This window comes from Salvia miltiorrhiza, chromosome 7 (genome assembly GCF_028751815.1).
Source record: "Salvia miltiorrhiza cultivar Shanhuang (shh) chromosome 7, IMPLAD_Smil_shh, whole genome shotgun sequence".
NCBI lineage: Eukaryota > Viridiplantae > Streptophyta > Magnoliopsida > Lamiales > Lamiaceae > Salvia > Salvia miltiorrhiza.
This window is the reverse complement of record NC_080393.1, coordinates 25015955-25037290: the sequence shown is the minus strand read 5'-3', so window position 1 is coordinate 25037290 and position 21336 is coordinate 25015955. Positions and strand designations below refer to the sequence as shown.

The following is a 21336-nucleotide window of genomic DNA, read 5'->3' as shown; positions in this document are numbered from 1 at the left end:
TTGGATTAAAGCATGAAACTTCATGAAACTTAATCGGTTTGCATCGTTGCATAGTTCCACAGTTGTGTTGCTTGGTATTTATTTTTTGTGTGGATTAAAATTGTTTAGAAACACAATAAAAATGAACATTTGAATTTGGGTTAAAGCATGAGAAGTTGCTCTCTTTTTTTTTGTATTAAAAAACCGTTATCTATGCACTGTTATGTATGTAAACTTTTGTAGTAATAAAATATGTTGCACAAATGAGATTTTGTGTTGCTCGTTGATTGTATATTGTTGCTTTGCTTTATTTTTTGGCTAATTGCATTTAAGTTGTGAGTTGGTGCATAGAAAATAATAACTAGCATAGAAATATTGTGTTGTTGCATAGATGAAGCTAATTGCATTTACTAATGTTCATCAGTTGCACATATGGTGTTTTTGTGAAAATAAATTTCTTGTTGTATTTTTGGTTCTTACTGCTTGCATGAAAGTTTGTGTGATGAGTTGTTGCATAGGAATTATTTATTTGTTGCACGGTATAAGCTAATTGTATTGTATGATGTTTTAGTTGTACAAATGATTTTTTTTTTTTGGTTTTGAGGAAAGCCTTGTGCTGACTATATATAATCTTGTAAATTGCATGTGTTTTCTTTTTCACCTCAATATGGGACGAACATTGAATCTCAGAGAGATCTCCGGCAATTAAAGTTATTGCAACGGCGGAGTAGAAAAACTAAAGAGAAGGTGTTGAATCTTTGGCGATTAACGGAGTTTCTACAGCGACGCTTCCAAGCAGATCGACGTTCGAATCTGCTCCAAAATCTTCTATTTTTAAATTTAGTTTTGCTTGTAGGCTTCTTAGTTTTGTTGAATGAGTGTCGAAATTCGATTCAATGATGAGATTATTGTTTTGAATTTGTTGTATTATCCGATCCATTAATAAATCTGAATCGATCATATGAATTTTTTCTATGAAAGATGGTAGTTGCATAATTACCTTTTACAAGATGCATTTTTAAAATTAATTTGATTTCTTGATTATAGACTTTTTGATTTTTTCTTGACTATGTTTGGAAAATGTTACTTGTAGCTCCACAGATAGTTAATACGAATTGCATAGAAAAGTTAAAATATGATTTTTAGTTTTAAATGTTGTGTATGTTTGGTGGCACTATACTTGCACACTATAGTGTATTTTGTTGCACAATCTACTTTTGAATATGATATTTGTAATTGTAGAGTATATTGTATTTTGTTGAACTATGTACTTTTATGCAATTGCATAAATTGTTTGTGATATTGCCTATTATTGTTGTGTATGTTCTTCCATTGTAAGTTATTCATATATAGTTGCACAAATGACAAGTGTTATTGCATAAAATAGTTTATGTTGTTGCATTGTATATTATTCTTAGTTGCACATTAAATACGTTATGATGTTGTTGCACATAAATGTTTATTATATTGCATGAAATATGTATAATAGCAAACACGTGACTTTTTACCTTAGTTGCATTTGTGCTACATAGTTACATTGTTAAAAATCGAAATATATATTATAGGTAAATTGCATAGTTACATTGTGAACATTATTTATTCTCGTAAAAATATTATGTTACTAAGTAAAACATATTTATGTTAAATATGTTATTTACATATGTGAGAGACTGAACTTGCATTTTGGGTAAATTCGAGTTGCACAACAAATATCTATGCCTAAAGTTAAAGTATCTATTTTGTATTACAACAAGTTGCATAGAATATAATGAATTGCATTATTAAAAATACAATCCCATATAAATATCATCTTTAATTAATCCATAATATTCGAAATTACTTAACTAACCCTTAGATTATTGAAAAGAGAAAAAAACGGCAACTCAAATTAGTCACTCCTAATTAGGCGTGATTTTTTAAGTGTTTTAATCTTAACCACTAGATCTAAATATTAAAAGGCCAAGATTAGTTCCTAGTTCTCATTTTAATAGAGGTTTTTATTAGAACATCTCCCTATATATATATATATATATATATATATATATATATATATATATATATATATATAGGGTCAAGTTAAACAAAGAATTATTATATATTTCATTTTGAACAAGTCTATACATTTTACGAACAGATCAACATAACTAACGAACAGACATATTTAGTAAAAAAAAAAAAAAACTCGCCACCAGCAGGATTCGAACCCGGGGCAAATTGCTGTTCATGCGGTACATTGATTTGTTCATAAAAATTGTAGATCTGTTCGTTTTTATTTCACGAATTCTCTATTCTCTAAATATTTAGCATTCTCTGTTTAACTTTTCTCTCTCTCTCTCTCTCTCTCTATATATATATATATATATATATATATATATTATCATATGTTTACTAGATCTGAAAGATGTGAAAATATTGAAAAATATTTTCACACTACTACCCAAAGATAATACTCCCTCCGTCCCAGCCTAATAGTCATGTTTCTTTTCAGCACGGAGATTAAAAAACTTGCTTTTTGGTAGCCATTTAACTACACTCCAAATTTTTGCTTAATTCTATTCATCTTAATGAATTTTATAATAAAAGCTAAAAAAAAAAGAATCGGCCCAATCTAGAACTAGGGTTTGAGCTGTTGTAGCCGTCGCTGCATCTCTTTCTGCCGAGCACAGGCGCGGCACAGGCGCAACATCGACGTCGGTCGTACGCCGCTACGGACGAAGGTTGGGATGTCTCCAGAAGTCAAGCGTCCTCTTCGGCTGTTGCAGCGACGCTGCTGTTCCTAATCCTGTTGCCACTCGAAGCCGCGAAGTCTCTGAGATCGTGGCGTCGTGCATAGCCCTCAACCATGTCCTTTGCCATTGGCGCTCCGGCGTACAAGCCCGCATCGGATGGTGTGTTTCCGAAGGAATAACAACTTATATCTCACGACGGCGAGTAATCGGAAACCATCAAAATTGAAGGTGGGTTTTTGGTTTTCATCCTGGCGACGAGTAAGCGAAGGAGGGTTGCGGTACAGAGGTGGAGAGACAGAAAAGATGGAGGGCACCGCTAGAGAGAGAAAGAAATGAGGGAATCGAAAATGAAAAAGGAAATAAGTGAGGATTAGGGTTTGGTTTAATTAGGGATATATCCTCCCTTAAATGGCAGATTAATAATCCCTAATTATTTCTAAAATAAGAATGAGACTATTCTAGTGGGACGTTTCAAAAAGGAAAACAAGGCTATTAGACCATCTCCAACCATTTACATCAAACCCAAGCCTATTTTACAGTATATGTCACTTCCAACAGTTATTCTTCTCCAATCATTTACACCAAACTCAAACCCAAAAGAATATTCTTTAAATATTCTCTTTTCACTTACTTTTTATACTTTTGCAATCATACCTATATATTTCTTTCAATTATACATTTGCCCCAATTTTTTAATTAATAATTTCATATTAAAATAAATACTATACGGAAATTAATTTATTATCATTATTATTATTATTAAATAAGCAAAAAAATACTCCATCCATCCACGAAAAAACTTCATATCTTTCCTTTTTGGAACGTCTACAAAAGAACTTCCTACCTATTTTTGGACTATACCTCACCACTTATAATCATCTTACTTTTCACTTTTCACTTTTCACTTTTCACAACTCTCAATATTAATTACTCCCTCCGTCCCCAAAATAAGTTCCTCTTTGGGGACGGCACGAGTTTTAAGGAAAAATGGTAAAGTGTATTGATAGTGGAGAAAAAATGTTACTCCCTCCGTCCGCCAAAATTATGTAAAATTGCTTGGGCACGAGATTTAATAAAATTGGTGATGATTTTGATGTAGTGGAGAAAGGGTCCCACCACTTTATGAGATGTGTGGTTGAGATTGAATTTTGAGTGGGTTTTTTGTAAATAAAGAGTGTTAGTAAGGATAAAATATTAAAGAGGATGGTGGGACCATTGCCATAAAAGGAAAGTGACATAATCTTGGCGGACGCCAAATATAGTAATTTTTACATAATCTTGGCGGACGGAGGGAGTATAATTAGTATTGGGAGTAGTGAAAAGGTGAAAACGTGTTATAATTAGTATTGAGAGTGGTGAAAAAGTGAAAAGTAAGAATAAATAAAGTATTTATTAGTGGTGGGGTAGTTGTCCAAAAATAGAAAGAAAGAAAGAGGAACTTATTTGGGGGACGTCCCAAAAAGGAAAAGGAGGAACTTATTTCAGGGACGGATGGAGTATAACACATTTTCATCACTCTCAATACACTCAGCTACCTTTTATCCACTCTCAATACACTCAACAATATTTTTTCTTAAAACCTGTGCCACTCCCTCATAGGAAGTTCTTTCATGCACGGAGGGAGTATTAAACTTTAAAATAAAATTCATTAAATATTATATAACTTGAAAATTAAAATACAACAAATAAACCAACATACACATAAAATTCAAGACTCGGAATTAGTATGTTCTTCAATAAATCGACGCCTTCTTAATATTCACCAAAAAGAGGGGTTAGTTTGCAATTTATAGAACTCAATAAAGTGATTTGATGTAGTGAATAGTGCAACACCAAATTTGATGTAGTACTGTTGATATGGTAGCCCTAAACCATTTTGGGTTTGAGTTTGGAATACCACTGGATAGGTTTTGGTACACCAAAATGGGATTTGGTGTACCATTGGAGATGCCCTTAGAGTGGGAAGAAGGGAGTATTATCTAATATTGGAGAGAAAATGAGCTGCCCGAAAAAATATTTCATCTTACTCGGAGAAATTTTGTATCATAGTAAAATATGAAAATGGTGGTAAAATGTGAAAATATATTTCTCTCCTTTTCCCATCAAAGTAAATGGAGCCTAAACACTTAATCGAGAAATTTGGAGTTGAATACGGTTGGGGAAACTGTAGTTGGGGTCATTAATACATGCAAAGAATGAAGCATCAAGTGGTAAGGTTGTTAGGGCAATTAAAGTTCCAATAAATGTAGATACATGGCAGAAATGGAGTAGCTAGGGAGAAAATGAGTCTATATAAAGAGGGGGTGTAATAATGTTTAAAGCATCATATCAAATTGTGATATAGCAAAAGTGTAGTTGTTTGTGTGTAGGAATGGCGTCGAAGATTGAGATGGAGGTGGAGTTGAAAAGTGATGCAGAAAAGGTATGGAAGGGCATGAGGGAATCTACGATTCTCTTCCCCAAAGCCTTGCCTCAGCACTACCAAAGCATTGAGATTCTTGAAGGTGATGGCAAGTCTGTCAACTCTGTGCGTCTCGTTAACTATCCACAAGGTTCGTATTTCTCTCTCTATATATGTAATGCTTCAGAAACTTCGAATCACACTAACACATTACAGATTTAATCTCTTCTAGTAATCATGCTAATTGCATATAAATTATTAAACTTTCAATAAATTTTCATTTTAATTTATACACAAATTTTAAAATTTGTATTAAATTTACTCAATTATTATCTTTTTTGCATTTACATATTTGCCTATTTTTTCGGCCAAAACTTTAGACCTGAAACGACATTGTTTCCATCCAACTATACAATATAACGTTTGTCTATTAATTGTTCCAAACGATCATATTGTCACACGAATTGATTATATTTATATTATTGTCACTACGACAAAAAAATGGACGAATATGCAAAATGAGAAAAAAAAGATTAAATAATTTTAATAAATTTTTAAAGTTCGTATGTAAAATGAGTTTTTGATAAAAGTTTAATAATTTATACGTAATTAACCCTTACATATGCACCCTCAATTTTTTCTTTTTTTCTTTATTAAGTTCATGAGAACAAGTAAATTCACATTTTTGTGCAATAGCTTATAAATCAAACATGATAGATAAATAATATTAATTTAAAAAAGAGGTGGTCTTGGGTACACTCAGGTGTACCATACACCTGGGTTGACCCGTATCCAGATCTTGACTCGCATCCTGACTCAAATCGTGTAAATGACACTATTCGGTTATACAAATGACACTGCCTGTAATTGATATTATTCTGTTATACAAATGACACTGCGTATAAATAACACTATAACATTGTAAATGACACTGTGTATAATTGACACTATTCAGAAATATGAATGACACTTTCTGTAATTGACACTAGAAGATTGTAAATGACACTATAATATTTTAAATAACACTATAAGATTGAAAATGACATTATAACTTTTTATAATGTTACAATGTCATTTATATAATTGAATAGTGTTAATTATAAACAATGTCATTTGTATAACTGAATAGTGTCATTTACACAATTTGAGTCAGGATGCGGGTTTGAATTATCACGAGGGTTAGAATTTGAGTACGGGTCAAAACGAGTGTACATGAGATTTTGTATTTGAAAAATAAGTGTAACAGATTCAAATTTATAGAGGGCATGCTAGTGAGATTAGAATTTGAGACTATAGGTGTGTTTATACATTTATCTGTGTCACTTATCTTGACACACTTTCCTTTTTAATTTGTCTCATTTATAATGACACTTTCTAAAAATAGTATGTGGCCCATACGTTCTCTACACACATTAAACAAGTGATTTCGACCCACTTTACACTTTTAACTGCTAATTCTTAATTTTGGTGCTCAAAGTAAAAGTGGTAAGATAAGTGAGATGGATGAATGGAGTATAAGTGGATAGGCGTACGTTATTGGAAGGTGGTTGTGTTTTATGAGTGTAGAATTAAGCGGTGGGTAGAATGATAATGAGACATTAATTAGAAAGAATGTATGAGGTAGTAAAGTAATTAATTAATGAAGCAGGAATATCAGCGGTGTCGAGCATAAAAGAGAAGATCGAAGCCGTTGACGAAGAGAAGAAATTCGTGAGGTACAGTGTGATAGACGGCGACATTTTGAAATACTACAAGAATTTCAAAGGCAGCCTGAGCGTGAGCGGGAAGCCCGATAACAGCGGAACCTCACTCAAATGGGCGTGTGAATTCGACAAGGCCTCTGAAGATACCCCCGACCCGGATTTCATCAAGGATTTTGCCCTCAAAACTTTCCAAGATTTGGATGCTTATATTCTCGCTAATTAAACAATTCTGCGAGATAAACTTTTATCCCATGCTATGCTATGCTATGCTATGAATCAAACGACCATACCTCCATTCCCTGTTACTTGAATGTATGCGTCTTAATTAATGTTACTTTATTGGAAAAAAGAAGGAATAAAACTTGAAATATTGGAGTTATTCTCATTTTTTATTTAACCAACAGACAAACACAACCGCGGCTGGGCATGGCCACCAGTCCACTTAAACACCATATACAAAGCAACAATCACATACATATTGAAATCAGTATTAAAATAACAACCCCCTTCCAAAATGAGTAGATCTATTTACACAATACAAGAAGACTCAGAACTTAATTAACATTAAGATGATTAACATCACACTTGAGAATCAGGTTGCTGCAGAAGAGGGACCTTGTTACCACCCTCCGATTTACTCATCTCCTCGTCTTTCATCTGTCCCCACAACACCGTGTAGTACCCCACTCCACAGATGAATGCTCCCATAATGCTACACACATCATAGAATTAATTACATAACAAATTAATTAAATACGAGCCAGATGTAATTAACATTAATTACCTTCCATAATGAAAAGTATCGGAAAAGAGCAAACAGCCAAAGGTGGTGGCGTACGCAATTCCACAAGGCTTGAATAAGGCCACAAAAAAAGGTCCCTTCAAACGTGTACACCACATTTGAATTTTAGTCCGGATCAGGCTGCTGAAAATCCCCTGTTACCATCATTACCATGCATAAAATAATTAAGTAAATCAATATTCTACGTGTTTAGTTTACTTTTGAATTGGTGCAATCTTACTGTTAAAACGATGATGAGGAGTTCAAAATTAAACTCCAATTTCCATGCCTGAGGATCCCTTTCCATGTAGAGAGCAACAGCAGCTGTTTGGATGGTCCCAAACAGGGTGTAAAATGAGATTATTTTCATCACTTGTTTGCATATTTTGACAGTTTTCGCCTGATCATCATCACACAATAATATTTCAGAAATTTAACAATTAAAAGTATATAGATCGATGAGGAAATTGAGTGGACCTGGAGAATGTTCCAGACGGCGAGAGCAAAGGAAGAAGCGGCAAAAAGAATACAGCCAACAACCCAGTTTTCGTGAGTGGAAGTGAAGACTAACAGCGGCGGCGCTAGTGAGTTGTTTGTGATGGTAGGGCCTTTGTAAAGAGTGAGTGAAATTGCACCCACAAAAGATATGAGGCTGCCTATTAATCTTGCCTCACTACCTGATCTCTTCCAATCCAATTTTCTACTCCTGAAACAACCATTAATTAATAGCTACGATTCCTTTCCCAGACTTACATTCTCATTTTTTTTATGTTAATTAAGGCATTTTAAAAATTTTAAACTATGTGTCGTTTTGCATTTTGTAATTATTTCATTTTATTTTTCTCTTTTTAATTAATATTGAATGAATAATCAAATTATAGAGTTTTTTCATACTTAACCATCCAATAATAATAATAATAGCTTAGTAAGAATGATGACGATGATGATGTTGACAAAGTGCAAAAGTTCATGTAGTTGGAATGCCAAAATATGTATATCCGTGTAAAATTAAATAATTAATGTTTACGCACATGCAAGAATGACTTAAAATTGGTGAAAGATCCAATCACATCAGAATTATCTGATAAAGGCATGCAAAATAGTCCGAATCACATTATAATATCGATACATGGAGTCCATGTCATACTAGCTACCCTATCTCATCAAAGTAGTTGTTCAACAATATCATTTGTATTATTATCATTGTTTTTTAAGAAGTGCTGAAGTTGAGCTAACTTGTATCATCAATCAAAATTGCCCGCGAACCTGAAAAGTACAAGTGCCACACGCACGCACGAACGAATCTAATATATTTTTATTGACCCAACTAACAACTAAGTGGCTGTAGTTTAGTGGTAAGAATTCCACGTTGTGGCCGTGGAGACCTGGGCTCGAATCCCAGCAGCCACACTTTTTTTAATTTTTATTTTTGTTTTAATTTCTTATACTGCTCAAGTATTATTTTTGAAGTAATGACATAAATATTATGTCACGTTTCTACAACAGTTTTTTTTAAATTTTTATTTTTGTTTTAATTTCTTATACTGCGCAAGTATTATTTTTGAAGTAATGACATAAATATTATGTCACGTTTCTACAACAGATTTTTTAATCCAGGCGATTCTTTCTATTGTAATTTCCAAGAAAACAAGTCCTAATATCAATTGATCAGTTAATATTTTGGATCATATACAATAGAAATAACTTAAGATTCATAATTTTTTTGAATTTGATGAATCTCACAGCTCAGGCCAACAAAATTAATTATATATACTCACTACACCAAAAATTCTAATAGAAATCATAAAAAAGAAATTGATTTTTGTTCAAAATTGGTTTCGTAGCTCTCAAAACCAGTTTCATAGATATAATTAATTAGGTTCTTTTAGAAAAATGCGCTGATAAAAATTAATTTTTCGCTATCAAATTTTTTGTTGTGACGTTGTACTTATATTATGACACCGATTTTAGTTGAAGCATGTCACACCAAAAACCGATTTCACTATCAAACCGGTTTCACTATCAATTATAACTAGTTTATATTAGCATTATTTTTGTTATTGTAGCGTGCATGAGCACCCATTTTAACACCACTCTCCTTGAAGCTTCAAGATGTTACTCTGTCTATCTCAATTAACTTGATCAATATTTCTTTTTGAATTGTCCCAGCCAAGTTAATCAATTTCTTTATATGGAATAAATTAGAAAAGAACTTTTTTACTTTATTCACTCTATTAACTTTATTATCAAATACACTTAACTTCTTAAATCTCATGTCGCGAAAAGAAATTGATCAGCTTAGGTGGGACGGAGGGAGTATTAATTAAGTTGTGGCCTCGACAACATACATGAACTAAAATTAAAAAGAAATTAAAAATATATATGTAGAAAATAATGTCAATATATATATGGATGCAATTTGTTTCATTTTTTACTTTATATAGTTCTACAGGAATATATATACTATGTTCTATAATAAATTAAATTTATATATACGTATATTAGATATGGTGTGACAAAAATAACAAATTAAACGAGGAATTTGCGAAAAATGAGGTGGAAAACCACCTGAGGATTATGGGCAGAATGAAAGACAAAGCAGGCATCTGATTGGCCATGCCACATGCAACAATGTAACTCAAACCCACAAACGCTAGGTTTTGAGCAATTGTTACCCTGCGAAGCAAACCCCATATTATTAGCAATAATAAAAAGATACTCCATATACTTATCTACAACTCATTAGATCCTATATATAATAAATGAATGAGAGAGAGTGCAAACCCTATTAAACCAAGGAAGAAGACGTGAAGGAGAAAAGATATGGTCAGCCATGTCTCTTCTGATCTGATCAACATTAACCAGAAATATATTGATTAGTTAATCAGAGCATGCATGCATGAATTCCTTGAGCTTCAGCTACATTATGATATGTATATGTACGTGCATGGTGCATGAGTAAAATGTTTTTCTTATGAAGCTGTGTTCACGTACGTGGAAGAAAATAAGTAGGTATATATGTATGTACCTATTATTTTGATGAAAAAGGAAGGAATATGGGAGCAGTATCATTGAAGCAAGGGCATTGGTATAGACAACAAACACAAAAGGGCTCATCCCTTTAGCCATGGCGGTGCTAGCCATGATGGTCAGTGCAATAATGCATCCCTCCACCACAACCATGCTCCCGCATGCTATCACATCCACCTTCATCCTCTCTCTCTCTCTCTCTCTCTCAAATATTAATAATTGGATGATCGATCAACCTCAATTCTCTCATACATTTATAGACTCGAAAAGCTAGCTGCATTTTTGAAATACAAGGAGAAGGAATTTAATGTAACCCTTCATGCTAATGTGAAGCTGCTTTAGGGTCTCTGCCCCACGCATATTTAGTAAAGCCCATACATCATTAACATCAAGATTATATTGTCCCATTTTCCGCTCATATTAATTGTCCATTTCTGACCTGCAACTTTATTGCAAATAAATTTAATATTATTATTTCGTAAAATTAACTTTTCCAATTTGTCTCTCTCATGTATACTACTTTTTTTTTTTTTTTTTGTATTAGCCGTTTTTATTTATATTTTTCTCTTACTATTCACATTGCGCATTTTCCGCATCAGCAACAAATCACCTCGATTTGTGTTGGGAACTTAATGAAATATCCTAATCCTAGTTTTGATGATACCAAAATCAATAGGTTTCACTTGTAACAGACTAGAACTGTTCGAACTCAAGTGTTAGAGTTCTTTTTCTAGTTTAGTTGCTGTTCTGAAGACTAAAGAACGAAAGACTGAAGACTGAAGATGCCGACTGATGTAACGATTAAAGCAAAGTCAAATACTGATATTTGACTTATCAATATATCGAAGGATCAGTTTCAAATGATTACTTAATGCGCGCCACGTGGATTCATCGGACTGATATTAAAGTCAAGTATCAGTTAAACATTCTTCCTCGGACTGAACCTCCAATGTTCAAAGGAAGCCACGCACTCCAGAAGTATAGCCGCAGATCTCAGGATCGTCCTTTCTCTGTAGAGCCATTCATTTTTGGTGATCACCTTTTCAGAGATGTCGCATTTCCTGCTTTTCAAAGTAGCCGTTCTCACCAAACAAGAAACCTCGAAGATTGAAGCCTCAGCCCAAGTTCAAATTATTTTCTAACGGAAGAAATCTTGAAGACCATCTCTACCAACGGATCTATTCAAGACGTCTCCTATAAATTGCGCTCGAGGATCACTTCAATCTTCACTGATTCAACAACATAAGCTGAAACGCTGCCGAATTCGTTACTCAGCAAAACCAAGCCTCCCCAAAGTTTGAATCGAAGAAGAGAATCACAAAGCCAAAAATCAGTCACTGCTGATTACATACATTCTCTTAGAACTTAGGCAAATATTATATATCCAAAGCCTAGGTAAAACTGACTGCAAAGAACTTGTTCTTTGTGGTTTAGTTGGCAAGTTTTCAAACCTCTTTCCAACGAATCGAATTGAGTGTTTGTGTCGAAAAGGAGTTCAGACCAGTGTTCTGTCTCTTTGAGATCTTAGTGCCCAGTGCGCGCTAGAAGTGAGAAATTCAACCCAGTGTGTTGGTACTGAAGATAGGATCTTCAGTTGTTTCGGTTTGTTGTGCACCCGCAAGCACACATTCATGTTTGTTGTGCGCCCGTAAGCACACGCATCTGTTTGCTGTGCACCCGTAAGCACATGCTCAGTGAAGTTGTTGGTCTGATCAACCGACCATGGATGTAGGAAGTGTTTTTCAAACCACGTAAAAATCTCTGTGTTATTTACAGCTTTCAGTACTTACCTTCTTACTTGTGCTCTTACCTTCCTAAATTGAAAACTGATTAATTGCAAAGAGAAACTTAACTGTTGACAACGTGGTTAATATCACAGGCTATTTCGAAATAAAAGTTTTCCGCTGCGTGTGTTATCAGTCTAACTGATCTATCATCTGATAGTCAGTAAGATTCATAACATCTCTCTGTTTATCAAACTCGACTGAAGCCTTACGTGTATCAGTTAAAGCCTTTGACTTAACTGATAACTCCTTACTGAAGAGTATTCGGTATCAGTCGTCAACCCTGTTTTGTCAAAACTCCTTTCAGTAAACAGTTTGAGTCAGTTTGTTTTTAAAGTTTCTTTTTATCAAAAAATAGCCCATAGGTGTATTTTCCCCCCCCCCCATACACCTATTCGAGACCCTTCGGACCTAACATAATGTTACCAAAAAGGTGTCCATGCACCACAAAAACCAAGGGGTGTAAAAGTCCCACAAAAAACATAATTCAAAACTGATGTCACTGCATCAAATTAAAACCCCTTCCCAACAACATCAACCTCAATGAGCATCGACATCAACATAGATATCATCACCAACTGATCAGCCTAATCAACATCATCATCTACTCATCTTTTTTATTGAAGGAAGAAAATGTAGAAGTTTTTCGTCTTTCGGGTGTTCAATCCACACAATGATGACGAAAAAACCTAATTATGGAACCCTGATAATGACCAAAACTCAACTTTAGAATGTTTAGTATTCTAAGCCGATGCAATTTATTGAAGAAGTCGAAGGCTGCTAAACTAATTATTTAGATGTATAACCAATTCTTTTATTCTATATGTTTGTGATGTTCGAATTTTTATTGATGATGGATAATCAGTTATTTTAACAAGTTATATTTATAAATTTAAACATGTTCGATTGATTGTCGAATATGAATAACAGTCTGAGACGAACGAGTTTGAGAGTATTACGAATTTATTCATTCTATATATACAAGGCACCACCTTATTTCATATGTATATGTGGCTTCTCTCGCATTTTCTATTATCAATTTATCTTAAACACTAGTAATTTTTTTATTCTTAATTCATACAGTCTAATTTTTATTTATTTTACACTCTTGAAATTTTCTTAATTAAAGACTACAAAATTTTCTTAATTATTTTTCATTCATTTTTTACAAATTTGGAATTGCACATTAATTTTTCATTAGATTTTTATCAATTGAAACCTAAATAAATGAATATGTACGTATTGGGTAATTAGTGAGTATTAATATACGAATTTGAGAATAAAATATATAATATTTTTTAAATTTTATTTAAATTCTAAATCGGTTCGAACATTAATATATCAATATGTGCAAGAGAATTGATCTTTATTTTTTTAACCTTTTGTTATTTATAATGTTTTTTTTTTTTGAGGGAAAATAGAACTTTCATTAAAACACAGCTTATGAGTTCAACAAAGAGGGGGAATCAGCAAACACAAAAACTGAAAAGCAATCACAAAGAGCTTGCTTAGCTAAACTATCAGCCACCTCATTTTCTTCACGGGGCGTCCAACTAAACGCGTGATGGTGTAAACTCGCCGCCAATGAACGGATGGATTCAAGCGTCGAACCCAGATAAGAAAGATCAACTTCATTTTTAACCAGCAGCCAGTAAAGAACTTGACAATCTGTCTCGATAATGACATCATTGAGACCTTTCTCCTTGCCAAACTTCAAACCCTCCAACATTGCTCTAGCCTCAGCCTTAATCGGCATGAAAACCCCCGGGAAGAAGCCATTCTTGCTGCCTATCGTCTGATCCTCAACATTCTTGCACAAGATACCAAAACCCATACCCACAGAAGGATCCACCGCTGCATCACACAATAGTTTAACTTGATTCTCACGGTTGCAAACGATCCTAGAAGGTTTAAAGTTAACAGGTCGATCGCACACATTTTTTTTTCCAAGAAACTCGTTGAGCAATGAGAAGACAGTCAGTATGCGAGATCTCTTTTCCTTGAAAGAGAAGTAAATTCCGTGCATATCAAATACTCCAAGCAAGATTAGCAAACACTTCGTGGAGTTCCTTATTTATAATGTTTAGTTAAGGTTCACATTTTTATTTAGACGCACGACCAATTATGTTAACAACTTTTATTTATAACTTTAAGGGTTAATTGTCTGTAAATCCATAACGTTTCCACGGAATTGGTTTTTGCTCCTATTTTGAAATATCAGCCCCTAAATATATAACCTTTCATTTGTGTCTGGTTTTGCTCCCGTCGCCGGTTTTTTCTTTCATCGGTGTCGGAAATTACACGTTGGCAGCCGGAATCGCTGAATTGGCAGCCGAAAATTGACACATAGTGTATTATTGACACATGAAATTTAAAAAAAAAAGTAAAAAAATAAATAAAAAATTCCATGTCATCATCTTCCTCCACCCCCAAACTCCCAAACCATAGTTTTCCCTCCCCCCTACTTGCCGCCACCCTCCCGTCGCTGCCACCGCCGCCCCCTCCCCTTCCCCCACCCTCCGCCGCTGCCACCTCCCCCAACCCTAGCCCCGCGAAACCACAGCCCTGCCGTCGAGCTTTGCTGTCTTCTACGTCAGCGCCATAGATGAGCCTTGACTGAACGACGGTCGGGACGACTCCATTGACGAGAAGACCCCACCCCCTCCCACACTCCTCGACAAGCTCAACGACGCCATCATTGCTGCCCCCCACACCTGGGATGAAGTGAGCAAGGCGCTCGAATCAGCCCTACCATCAGCGACCCTGAATCCAATTGAGGCACATCGCCTGCATCAGCGCCCCAAGCGATGCGTAAGAAGGAGCGGAGGGTGGATCTGGGCTTTAGATCTATCAGGGACCGGAGGGTGGATCTTCTCACCTGGGACGAAGTTTCAAAGTGTCTGGGCTTCAGATCTATCGTCGTCTCCATGTTCTGTACGATTGGGAGAGGTGGCAGCGGCGGAGGGTGGGGGAAGGGGAGGGGGCAGCGGCGGCAGCGGCGAGAGGGTGGCGGCGGCTGGTAGAGAGGGAGGGGAAACTAGGGTTTGGGAGTTGGGGGTGGAGGAAGATGATGACATGTAATCATTTATTTATTTATTTTAATTCCATATGTTTTTTTTTTTTTGATCGGTCAAAGTCATGTTAGATGTTAGTAATAAGTTCCCCATCCATTCCAAGAACCACCTTATCTCTCCATTCACCAAATCCACCTTATATCTCCAATCTCCAATTCGCTCCCAAGAGGGATCGAACCCGGGTCACTTCACTTAAGTGAGGACCCGGTGGCCAGTGGTAATTCCATATGTTAATAATACACTATGTGTCAATTTCCGGCTGCCAGCGTGTAATTTTCGGCACCGGTGAAAGAAAAAATCGGCGACGGGAGCAAAAATCAATTCTGTGTAAACGTTATGGATTTACAGGCAATCACCCCTAACTTTAAATATATACAAATATTTAGCAGGTTTTACTATATGATTTGAGACAAGAACACGTAGTAAATAATTTTATAATCAAATTTGTAATGAATACGAGTATATATAAAAATAAATTCTTTCAACATATATGTAAAATAAAATAAAAATAAAAAATCATATTTAATCTATTTTCTATTATAACTATATGTATCTTTTAAGGGTCGTTTGGTTTGGTGGATGAGATATATAAGATTGATAGAATTGGAGGGATGATTATTTAATCCTCTCAACTTTAGGGTCATAAATAATCATTCAATTGGATAATTAGATGCGGGGCGGATTATCAATTACGGGCCCATTCATGCAAACCAAACACTACCAAACACTTGATTAAGGGGAATTATTTTATCAATTATATCTTATCATTCAAACCAAACAAACTTTTTGTAATAAATTATCGAATAATATCACATTAAGATAAAATATTGATTTATATTATAAATTTATACTTATAAATAAAAATTACGTAAGGTAAGTTTTCATCAAAACTCGACCAATACACACTGATATCTTAAAAAATAAAAATAACGAATCCAATGATCCAACTAATTCGTCAGTTTGTACAAAAAATTATGTTGCGCTGCGCTTATTAGCTACGGACTTTCCAATATACATCAACAAGCTCAAGTTTAACCTTTTTTTTTTTTTTTTTTTTTCTTTGTTAATTGGGAACCCTTTGTGATTGAAACTTAACCCACGTTTGGTTGGGTGTTTTTAGAAGTTGGAAAGAGATTCAATTAATTGAATCAATTACTTGTTGATGAGTTCACAATTACCCTTACTTGAGGGTAACACAATCACCCAATTTGTTTCCCCTCAAAATAGAGGGGAAACAAAAGAAAGGGAATAATGACTCATTTCCATTGCTAAACCAAACACTCAATAAAAGTAATGGTTATTGTTACCATTCCAATCTTTTATTTGATTTCATTCCCTTTCCATTTCTCTACTTGAACCAAACGATCACTTAGAGTTGAGTAAAATACATAAAATGGAGCTACGAATTTGCAAATCTCAAGCTAGTTGTCCGTCCCGTTCCGGCAACAGAGGCGTCGTCGTGGTGATCCCGTCGTCAATGGTCTTTGCTTCTTTAGCTTTTCCCCACAAGACGGCGTAGAAGCCCACCACCACCACCACCGCCCCGACCAAACTGCAGCACAATTTCAACTATATCAATCTCTTTATATATAGGATATGATATGATATGAAGGTGTTGAGGTGTTGTACCTTCCAAGATAGAAGGTCTCTCCCAAGACGACGACGCCCGCCGCAATGGAAATGATGACTCCCAACGGATGGAAAATGGATACAAACACAGGTCCCTTTCTCCTCACACACCACATGATGATACTTATTTGAAATACATTCCCAAATAGCCCCTGCCATGTATCAAATTTCATCATTCATGCATCTCAAACCCATACACATACACCAGTGCTTACCGAGAATACAATAGGAAGCAAGGTCGCCCTAGAGTTAATGCTCCAGCCGCTAACGTCTTTCTCCAGCACCAAAGACGCCCCCGCTGATACAAGCGCGATGAAGCAGCTGTAGAAGAGCATGATAATGAGCAGAGCAGGGCATTTCCTAACCACCAACGCCTGCGCGATGATGAACACCGCGGCCGCCGCGCTGTCCAAGCTCAGAAGCAGCCCCCCGAGAAGCCGAGTGGAAGAGGAAGACGAGTATCCCAGAAGGGAAGGCCCCTGGTACAGAGTCGCCACCACGGCTCCCCCGATCGAGATCAGGGTGCCCATGGATTTCGCCAGACTAGTACACGTTCTGTAGTTGAACTTCTCCATCCTGAGTCCAATCATGTCATGTCGTTAAGTACGCAATTACTTCACACTAATCTAATGACTATTTCTCCATGACTGACCTGAGAATGACGGCCAAGGCGAAGGTGAAACCCGGGATGAGGTTGAGTATCGTAGTAGAGAGTGATGCAGAGCTGAATATAAGTCCATACAGCCCTAATATCTGCACCGTGAATCTATATACACTACACCGTTACTAAATTACCTTCATACATTACCAAGAAACTCATAAATCTGTTCGTACCCTATGAATCCCAGCAAGAAAAAGCCGCACAAGAAAGCCAGGAGAAGCGGAGGATGAGCGGATCTACAAGAAGAAATGTTTTTAATTAGGAAAGGATTGAGATTTGCAGCGCCAATGAGTGTTGATTACCTGTAAATGGAGAAACAAAGTGGAAGTAGAATAAGAGCAGCAAAGATATTAGAGTAGGAGATGAATGCGAAAGTAGTCATCCCGTTTGCTATGGCAGCTTCCGCTGCTAACATGAATCCGACCTGCGCAAACTGCACCACCACCATTGCTATCGCCTCCATCACACCTCAACTATTCTCAGATTCAAACCACTTGGATCGAGGCAATTCACATGCTTTGCTTTCGTTAAACCCAAGAATTTTGCTGCTGCTGCTGCTACACAGGGAGTGATTAACTAAGTTTTAATCAACAATTTGCATAATATAATATTCAAGTCCTCTTTTTTAATTAGTCTTAATCAGAAGCACGATGCATTACTCATGAGTCATATTATCTAGGTCCACATCAATATTATTTTAACGTCATTTAGTGCAGTACTAGTTGAGAATTCATCCAATTAGATTTTCAGATTTAAAACGTGACAAATCTGGATTCAGAGTGGGGCAAAGCGTCTTATTCAAATAAAAAAAGACACAATCGTATCATAAACCTTCGCTTTTGTTTAATACCAATGGTGTTTTGTAGCCAAGGCATCCCATTCTTGAACAATTTACTTAATCTTGATTTCACACTTTTGTTAACAGGTCCCAGACGTAATGACAAGGTATCTGATGCACAATTGTACAGTTATTTGAATCATTCTTGCTAACTACATGAATTAATAGTAGTATATATTGGATACGTCACAGAATGTGGTCCTAAGTAGTAGATCTACCTGACATCTAGTAGCAGTTGAGGTCTCCTCTATAAGATCTACATATTTAAGACTCAGAATTATAACTAATACTAACAATTAAAGATCAAAGCATCTACTTGCACTTATTGACTCTGTTTTCTTGTATCTCAGATAGTAGAATCTTCACCAACAGCAGCTGCTCTAATTACTTGTACATTTAAAACAAAGTTAGCCCACAAAATGTAAAAAAGTTAAAGTGTATCAATTAAATAACAAGAATCGTTGTCAAATATTTTAATATATTTTCAATGAAACTTGCACTACTTAATCTACTCAAAAAACTTCAATCATTAATACAGGAACAATCAATTAGCCTTCCATTGAACATTGCATTCAGGACTTTGATTTACAATTTACAATTACAATTTACAATTTATCTTCAATCCACCCAAAAAAATAGAGTTTGGGTTTGTAAATAAAATCACCATTTCCAGAAAAGCTACACTTCATCGGCATTCTCTTGTAACAGAAGAGCTTGATAGTTTGATGATTCTGTTACATCATTAATCTTCTCTTCTTTAGATTTTCCCCATACCACAGCATAGAAACCAACAACCAACACAAATGCCCCGACCAAACTGAATTTTTTTTGAAAAAAAAAAAAAAAATCTATAAATAACTAAGTAAAAATCGTTGGAAAATATTTGCTTAGAGTAGAATTTCGAGGAATACCTTCCAAGATAGAGAGCTTCTTTCATAAATATGACACCAATGACAACAACAACGACGATTGCCAACGGCTTAAACAGCGCAACGAAGAACGGGCCTTTCTTCCAGATGCACCAAGCAGTAACATAGAGCCTGCATGCTATGTTAATGATAGCCTGCACCATAATTTTTTGGAAAACTATTTTGAGCGTGTGTAAATCAAATTGAGAGAGTACATCAAAATTAACAGCCAAAAAAGCATGCAGATGTGAGTGACACTTTAATCTAGATATATGGATGCAGCCTAACTCTTGTAAATTTAGTTCCATTTAGCTCATGAGATAGTGTACACTAATGCAACAAGAGAAAATTAGGCTTCCTTCAAAAATATGTATCTCAATTCAAGTAAACAATAGTGAAAAACTTTATTATCTATGCACGCTTATGTCTTTGGCCATTTAGTACATGGTTGAGAGGGTGATGATGCCATGTGATATGCTTACTGAGTAGAGAATAGCAATTAGTCCAATCTTTGTGTCGATTCTCCAAATAGTTGCATCTCTTTCGGCAATCAGAGTAACCACAGAAGATTGAATGGTTACGAAAAGGCAGTAAAAAGCAACTACAATCATTTCGGCTTGATACATCTTCAGTATGAAGGCCTGCAACATTATTAATTGGAGTTGAGAGTTAAATCATCAATTGTCCAGCTCCTACTTCGATATCAGTGTAGTTTATATGAAATTTCACCTGTAATATGCACCATGATGCAACTGCGAGAGCTGCAGAAGCAAGCAAAAATCCTCCAAGGACCCAATTTTGTGTTGATGATGAGTAGAGCTGAGTTAAGGAGCCAGGAGTTAATGGCTTATTGAGGATAGCCGGTCCATTATAGAAGGTTACGACAAATGCTCCTGATATGGAGACTATAGTACCCAAAGATTTAGCTATGGTACTTAATCTTCTGAAATCTACTTCTTCCAACCTGACATAAACGACTTAAGTCAGTATAGGCGACGCAGAAGGGATAAGTGTGCTACACATGCACTTTATTCATATCAGGGATCAATGATTTTATTCCTGTAAAAGATTAGCAATGTAATACTTGGAATGGAAGATAAAGAAATCTATTTATAACAAAGCCAGCATAATTGTTAATTGAGCCCCAACTAGTTACATAAAACTTGTCAAGCTGTAAAAACTTCTACAAGCAAGCAAGCACACAATTTGTCTTCTCTTCTTAACATGTATAAAACATAATATAGTAAAGGCTTGGAACTTGAAACTACACGCGATTTTGGTGAAACACTGAGTGGCATGTAAAGGAACTAAAGTATATATATTACCTGAAAATAACAGCAAGGATGTAGGCGAATGCTGGAACGAGATTCAACATGGCTGTACTAAGTGTCGGTGAGCTATAGTCTACGCCAGCATAACAAGCCATGTCAGAGAAACATCTAGCAGCAAAAGTGCATAAATTAATTAGTTTTCCACAACATCTAGCAGTGGTATGATCTTGGAACCTTTCTTTAACAAAGTTAAGGGGCAGTAAACTTTAGCATAATTTAGCAAAAGATTCAACAAATAAGCACACTAATATTAGACATAAGAATTTTGTCATCCCCTTCTGTTGCACTAGCTAGTCACAGCCTTTATGAGGAAAAACACATTGAATCATTGAACAAAATGTGCATAAAAAACTGTCTTCGTTACAAAATGACGGGAATAACTCTCATCATTCGGTAAAAACTCATGCTATTACAATCAATACTAAAATTTACCCAGTATTTTTTGAAATATAGCAGTAAACAACAATTTTCATGAAACTGGAGACAAC

General features: G+C 35.4%; 4 protein-coding genes and 1 non-coding gene across 9 annotated transcripts in view; 2 read left to right on the top strand and 3 right to left on the bottom strand.

Moving 5' to 3' along the window:
* The first annotated feature begins 4922 nt into the window (after positions 1–4922).
* LOC130993671 (MLP-like protein 423) lies at positions 4923–7191 on the top strand. The gene is made up of 2 exons (XM_057918662.1): positions 4923–5260; positions 6758–7191. The coding sequence occupies exons 1-2, from the start codon at positions 5080–5082 to the stop codon at positions 7033–7035; spliced, it is 459 nt and encodes a 152-aa protein (XP_057774645.1). The 5' UTR covers positions 4923–5079; the 3' UTR covers positions 7036–7191.
* LOC130994007 (WAT1-related protein At1g70260-like) lies at positions 7169–10806 on the bottom strand. The gene is made up of 7 exons (XM_057919042.1): positions 10622–10806; positions 10378–10440; positions 10162–10269; positions 8071–8299; positions 7835–7993; positions 7597–7748; positions 7169–7524 (listed from the first exon to the last, which is right to left on the bottom strand). Exons 1-7 carry the CDS (start codon positions 10804–10806, stop codon positions 7392–7394), a joined length of 1029 nt encoding a protein of 342 aa, XP_057775025.1. The 3' UTR covers positions 7169–7391.
* On the top strand, positions 8932–9003 carry TRNAH-GUG (transfer RNA histidin (anticodon GUG)). The gene has a single exon. It is a non-coding gene; the product is annotated as a tRNA-His (tRNA).
* A 3042-nt stretch (positions 10807–13848) lies between the features above and the next one.
* LOC130994006 (uncharacterized) lies at positions 13849–15336 on the bottom strand. The gene is made up of 2 exons (XM_057919041.1): positions 15122–15336; positions 13849–14308 (listed from the first exon to the last, which is right to left on the bottom strand). The coding sequence occupies exons 1-2, from the start codon at positions 15334–15336 to the stop codon at positions 13849–13851; spliced, it is 675 nt and encodes a 224-aa protein (XP_057775024.1).
* Positions 15337–16766: 1430 nt separating this feature from the next.
* Positions 16767–21336, bottom strand: part of LOC130993670 (WAT1-related protein At3g28050-like) — a 9553-nt gene continuing 4983 nt past the window's right edge. The window contains exons 1-7 of one of the 5 annotated variants that reach the window (XM_057918660.1): positions 19521–19660; positions 18074–18328; positions 17945–18007; positions 17763–17876; positions 17326–17686; positions 17111–17262; positions 16767–17033 (exon numbers count right to left, since the gene is read on the bottom strand). In XM_057918660.1, coding sequence (XP_057774643.1) covers positions 16898–17033; positions 17111–17262; positions 17326–17686; positions 17763–17876; positions 17945–18007; positions 18074–18234 — 987 coding nt within the window. In that variant the 5' untranslated portion in view covers positions 18235–18328; positions 19521–19660 and the 3' untranslated portion in view covers positions 16767–16897. Of the gene's footprint in view, positions 17034–17110; positions 17263–17325; positions 17687–17762; positions 17877–17944; positions 18008–18073; positions 18329–19138; positions 19427–19520; positions 19673–19999; positions 20159–20246; positions 20482–20842; positions 20957–21336 lie in introns of those variants that run through there. The other 4 variants (XM_057918661.1, XM_057918656.1, XM_057918659.1 and 1 more) reach the window with 4 other exon arrangements.

What these genes read in the sequence shown, in the direction of transcription:
- LOC130994006 (XM_057919041.1), bottom strand. Translation starts at nt 15,336, where the DNA reads ATGGAGACGACGATAGATCTGAAGCCCAGACACTTTGAAACTTCGTCC. An exon ending in CCTTGCTCACTTCATCCCAG is followed by an intron (nt 14,309 to 15,121) that starts GTGTGGGGGGCA and finishes TAAACCTTCTAG; the next exon opens with GATCGTTTGCAACCGTGAGA.
- LOC130994007 (XM_057919042.1), bottom strand. Translation starts at nt 10,806, where the DNA reads ATGAAGGTGGATGTGATAGCATGCGGGAGCATGGTTGTGGTGGAGGGA. An exon ending in TTCTTCCTTGGTTTAATAGG is followed by an intron (nt 10,270 to 10,377) that starts GTTTGCACTCTC and finishes TTTGCTTCGCAG; the next exon opens with GGTAACAATTGCTCAAAACC. An exon ending in ATTCTGCCCATAATCCTCAG is followed by an intron (nt 8,300 to 10,161) that starts GTGGTTTTCCAC and finishes TGGTTGTTTCAG; the next exon opens with GAGTAGAAAATTGGATTGGA.
- LOC130993671 (XM_057918662.1), top strand. Translation starts at nt 5,080, where the DNA reads ATGGCGTCGAAGATTGAGATGGAGGTGGAGTTGAAAAGTGATGCAGAA. An exon ending in TCTCGTTAACTATCCACAAG is followed by an intron (nt 5,261 to 6,757) that starts GTTCGTATTTCT and finishes TTAATGAAGCAG; the next exon opens with GAATATCAGCGGTGTCGAGC.